Raw genomic sequence first — 5,946 nt, 5'->3', positions numbered from 1 at the left:
TCTCAGCAAGGTAAGCTGAAAGAGCACAGAAATTCCATTGCTTTAGGATATAAGCAATGTCTCCTGCCTGCTGTACTAGGTGACTAGGAACTATACCACCCCCATTAGATATTTTATAACACCTGCTCACAGCTACAATTCAGATATGGAAGTTCAAATGTCTATTGCCCACACCATGTTGATTGGTTGTTTTAATGGAAGGAAAAAAGACACTACTTTTCCAGCACACAATGTGGCATCAAACACAGGGCCTTTACAAACTCATCTATAGGAAATACATGGAATAGGTTACAAATAGTTGCTATTTCCTACTGAAACTAGCTGCTGAATATCATGGCAATTCTGCTGTGTGCTCTTGAGCAAATTCTTTGCTCAAAAAAAAATTTTTTTTGCTGTGTGGTCTTGAGAAAATTCTTTAAAACTTTCTAGTACACAGATTGTGTGCCTGTAATAAAGAGAACACACGTGCTGTTTAAGATTAGAAATAAGGTACATCAATTGTCTGAGGGCCATACAATATGGTTAGTGGTGGCACTGGAATTTATGCACAGAAAAGATGTTATGGGCAGCAAAAGGACTTGATTGACTCTTTAAGTATACAGGAAAGATGTGATTTTATTTGTACACTTGTTTACTTTGGTATTAGATAGGCCAATGTACATCATGGATGATCAATGGAGATGTAGGGGGATTGAGGAAGATTGGTTTCTTACACGTAGTGAAAGCTGGGGAGCCAGACCAATAGATATGGCCAAGATTAAACACTAACATCTACTCAATAATAACTGTTCTTTGTGGAGGGCGGAGGGAACACCTGGATCTAAAATTAAACGTCTTCCAGTACCAGATAATATTCACAAAACCATTCCCCATCGTTAACTTGCGGAAACGACAAAAATAAGAATTATCATTATCTACTGCATATTACTTAGAAAGTGTGCCAAGGCAGCTTAAAAAGAGAAGCTACTCTAATTCCAAAAGAATTCCGAAGATATAGTCCACGTTTTCCTTCTCATTAAATTATAAAAACTAACCGACACCATGAGTATATATTGCAAAGTGTATGAGGCTAAAAACGTAAGGGGCTTCAGATCGCAAACCTTTCTTCCCCGAGCCAGAGACAGGTGACACAAAAGGCGGCCAGCAATTTTAATCAACAACACTAATGGAAGGCAAGAGGGTCCGTCCTTCAGAGACTACGCCTCCCAGCATGCAGCGCTGCACGTCCAGACGCCTGCGCGATCGGACCAGTGCCTGCCGGGAAGTAGAGTTTCCGTTTCGGAACTGCCCCGAGGCCTTTCGTCTATCTTCCCTGACTCACGACCTCCGCAGCCCGGAGTTCTCGGGGACTAACACAGTAATTTAAAAATTCACTTCAGTGATTCTTTTATATTCCTTCCGCAGTTTTCCCGTTGCCAAGTAATATCCGGACAAAACAGTTTTCCGTTTCCGGTTGGCATGTTGCCTTGGTAACTGGGATGCACAGCCGCGGAGGCAGTTATGGCGGGGCTGGGCGGTGAGCCCATCCCCGACGGGGAGTTCACCGCGGTTGTCTACCGACTCATCCGGGATGCCCGGTACGCCGAAGCCGTGCAGCTGCTGGGCGGAGAGCTCCAGCGGAGCCCGAGAAGCCGCGCCGGGCTGTCGCTGCTGGGCTATTGCTACTACCGCCTACAGGAGTTCGCGCTGGCTGCCGAGTGCTATGAGCAGCTGCGCCAACTGCACCCGGAGCTGGAGCAGTACCGCCTGTACCAGGCCCAGGCCCTGTACAAGGCCTGCCTCTACCCAGAGGCCACCCGCGTGTCCTTCCTCCTCCTGGACAACCCCTCCTACCACAACCGGGTCCTCCGTCTCCAAGCCGCGATCAAGTACAGCGAGGGCGACCTGCCCGGGGCCAGGAGCCTGGTGGAGCAGCTACTGAGTGAAGGAGGAGAAGACAGCGGGGGCGAGAACGAGCTGGATGGCCAGGTCAATCTGGGTTGTTTGCTCTACAAGGAGGGACATTATGAAGCCGCGTGTTCCAAGTTCTCTGCGGCCCTGCAGGCTTCGGGCTACCGGCCTGATCTTTCCTACAACCTGGCTTTGGCCTATTTCAGCAGTCGACAGTATGCATCCGCCCTAAAGCATATCGTGGAGATTATTGAACATGGTATCCGCCAGCACCCGGAGCTGGGTGTGGGCATGACTACTGAGGGCATTGATGTTCGAAGTGTTGGCAACACCTTAGTCCTTCACCAGACTGCTCTAGTGGAAGCCTTCAACCTCAAGGCTGCCATAGAATACCAACTGAGAAACTATGAGGCGGCCCAGGAAACACTCACTGACATGCCACCAAGAGCAGAGGAGGAGTTAGACCCCGTGACCCTGCACAATCAGGCACTAATGAACATGGATGCCAGGCCCACAGAAGGGTTTGAAAAACTACAGTTTTTGCTCCAGCAGATCCCCTTTCCCCCAGAGACCTTTGGCAACCTGTTGCTGCTCTATTGTAAATATGAGTATTTTGACCTGGCAGCAGACGTCCTGGCAGAGAATGCCCATTTGACTTACAAGTTCCTCACACCTTATCTCTATGATTTCTTGGATGCCATGATCACTTGCCAGACAGCTCCTGAAGAGGCTTTCGTTAAGCTTGATGGCCTAGCAGGGATGCTGACTGAACAGCTCAGGAGACTGACCAAACAAGTGCAGGAAGCAAGACACAATAAAGATGATGAAGCTATCAAAAAGGCAGAGAATGAATATGACGACACCCTTGAGAAGTACATTCCTGTGTTGATGGCCCAGGCCAAAATCTACTGGAACCTTGAAAATTACCCAATGGTAGAAAAGATCTTCCGTAAATCTGTGGAATTTTGTAACGACCATGATGTGTGGAAGCTGAATGTGGCTCATGTTCTGTTCATGCAGGAAAACAAATACAAAGAAGCCATAGGTTTTTATGAGCCCATAGTCAAGAAGCATTATGACAACATCCTGAAAGTCAGTGCTATTGTGCTGGCTAACCTGTGTGTTTCGTATATTATGACAAGTCAAAATGAAGAAGCTGAGGAGTTGATGAGGAAGATTGAAAAAGAGGAAGAGCAGCTCTCCTATGATGACCCAGATAAGAAAATCTACCATTTCTGCATTGTGAATTTGGTGATAGGGACGCTTTATTGTGCCAAAGGAAATTATGACTTTGGTATTTCCCGGGTTATCAAAAGCTTGGAACCTTATAATAAAAAACTAGGAACTGATACGTGGTATTATGCCAAAAGATGCTTCCTGTCATTATTAGAAAACATGTCAAAACACATGATTGTACTTCGTGACAGTGTCATTCAAGAATGTGTTCAGTTTCTTGAACACTGTGAACTCTATGGGAGGAACATACCTGCTGTTATTGAGCAACCCCTGGAAGAAGAAAGAATGCATACTGGAAAGAATACAGTCACATACGAATCCAGAGAGTTGAAAGCTTTGATTTATGAGATTATAGACTGGAATATGTAGTAATGTCTAATGATGGCTTTTATCAAAATGGCTCTGATAACTTTATATATTTGCAACTCTCTTATCTTTGTCCTTTGGCGTTTTCACATTTGTTATACATTGAAATTTGTACACTTGACAATTATAATGAAAATAATTTAGATGTATCTTTTGAGAAACATCACAAAAGGAGTATAATAAAAAGAACTTGAACCCTAGAAAGATTTATGAAAAATTCAAAAGTGAATGAGGAAATGTGTCTAATAGTATTTGTAATGCCTACATCTCTCCTTTGTATCTTTTGTGTTTTGCTATACGCTGAAAAAATCCTGCACAAGAAGATTATATCCTCCAGGGACCAAGCACTGTCAAGTCCAGAACTCAGTTAATGTGTAGGACATCTGGAGATTGATTTCATGTTATACTCCAACAATTTATCTTTGAGTAACATTAATTTGTAATGCATATGTTTTGCATAGATTTTAGTATGTCTTGACAGAATTTTCCAATACAATTGTAATGCTTTCTTTAACAAAAATTCTTTATATTCCAATTTTTTTTTTTAACCTGCAAGATTTAGTAGGAAATTATACCATATCAAAACTATGGTGCTGTGGTGTGGAGACAATAAACAACTGATAAATTTTCATGGTTTTCTTTTGTCCATTTGTTAATAATTTGAATATATGATGTTACTCCTTTCTTTAACTGATTAATAACACTTATTAATAAAGTTCTAAGATACCCTTAAAACTTGGTTTTTAATTCTTGTTTCTACTTAGGACACATTAATACTGGACTTTGTTTTTATGTTGTAACCTCTTGGAAAAAGAAAAATATTCTACAAAAAAAAAAAAAAAATACTCTATTCCAATCACCCCATCAAAGTCTTCTACTCATACCATAAAATGTTATCAATGGATTCTGAAACCTTATGACATTTAATTTTCTACAAGCTACAAGAGCTTTATTATTTGTTTCCTCCACCCTTTATAAAGTGACTGGCGTGGCCACTTAACCTGGTTTAGAAAAAGTCAACAACGTTAGGTTGAACCATTGCTGCTTTTAAAAGTTTTCAACCTACAAAAACAGCAGTTCCCATGATTCAACCTAATAGCTCTCAATGAATGGTAGGAATTCCTACTATAATAATTTTTTTTTTTAATTTTCAGGGAGGAAAAAAACTAATGGTACCCAGATGAAACATGCTGAGAATAATTGTGTAGCATGACATCTCTGGGTACTGAGATTCTATATCTGTCTAAGAATTTGGCTCATTGTGAATTCTGCATGGGCTTGAAATTATGTCATATTTGGTCTGTTATCTGAGCTAGTACCATTTATCCAGCTGATGGTTATGGCCCCATATTTGGAAGGAAATTCTGAAGGGATTATTAAATGAGTTTATATGTTGTACACTGTAGAAAATTTTCCATTTCCTTACGAAGTATAGATAGCATGCAGTCTCCTTGCTCAAGGAAGTGACTCCTTTCCAAACCTACTAGTTCCAAATAAGCTTCTGGAGCATGTTAAGAACGTGTTTGGCAGTTTCAGTTTTCCTGTTGCATGTTAACTTGGACAAATGATGTGCATACCTGCTGTTACTGAACTACTCCTGAAAGAAGAATGTGAATATTGGAAATAATACAGTCACATATGAATCCAGATAGTTAGAAGCTTTGATTCAAGAGATTATGGCTCCCCAGTGGAAAATTCTTAAAGAGATAGGAATACCAGACCACCTTACCTGCCTCCTGAGAAACCTGTATGCAGGTCAAGAAGCAACAGATAGATCCGGACATGGGACAATGGACTGGTTCAAAATTGGAAAAGGAGTACGTCAAGGCTGTATATTGTCACCTTGCTTATTTAACTTATAGGCAGAGTACATCATGGGAAATGATGGACTGGATGAAGCACAAGCTGGAATCAAGATTGCCAGGAGAAATATCAATAACCTCAGATATGCAGATGACACCACACTTATGGCAGAAAGTGAAGAGGAACTAAAGAGCCTCTTGATAAAGGTGAAAGAGGAGAGTGAAAAAGCTGGCTTGAAACTCAACATTCAAATACTAAGATCATGGCATCTGGTCCCATCACTTCATGGCAAATAGATGGGGAAACAATGGAAACAATGACAGACTATATTTTCTTGGGCTCCAAAAATCACTGCAGGTGGTGACTGCAGCCATGAAATTAAAAGACGCTTGCTCGTTGGAAGAAAAGCTATAACAAACCTGAACATCGTATCAAAGAGCAGGGACATTACTTTGTCAACAAAAGGTCCATATAGTCAAAGCTATGGTTTTTCCAGTAGTCATGTATGTATGTGAGAGTTGGACCATAAAGAAGGCTGAGTGCTGAATAGTTGATACTGTTAAACTGTGGTGTTGGAGAAGGCTCTTAAGAGTCCCTTGAACTTTAAGGAGATCAAACCAGTCAATCCTAAAGGAAATAATTCCTAAATAT

General features: G+C 41.5%; 1 protein-coding gene across 1 annotated transcript; it reads left to right on the top strand.

Annotated features, from left to right (window-relative positions):
- The first annotated feature begins 1,276 nt into the window (after nt 1-1,276).
- On the top strand, nt 1,277-4,121 carry LOC102282934 (intraflagellar transport protein 70A). The gene has a single exon (XM_005900800.2). The coding sequence runs from the start codon at nt 1,501-1,503 to the stop codon at nt 3,493-3,495; it is 1,995 nt and encodes a 664-aa protein (XP_005900862.2). The 5' UTR covers nt 1,277-1,500; the 3' UTR covers nt 3,496-4,121.
- Nucleotides 4,122-5,946: the final 1,825 nt, after the last annotated feature.

This window comes from Bos mutus, chromosome 2 (genome assembly GCF_027580195.1).
Source record: "Bos mutus isolate GX-2022 chromosome 2, NWIPB_WYAK_1.1, whole genome shotgun sequence".
NCBI classification, from domain to species: domain Eukaryota; kingdom Metazoa; phylum Chordata; class Mammalia; order Artiodactyla; family Bovidae; genus Bos; species Bos mutus.
The sequence above is the reverse complement of the archived record's forward strand: the minus strand, read 5'-3'. Positions and strand labels throughout refer to the sequence as shown.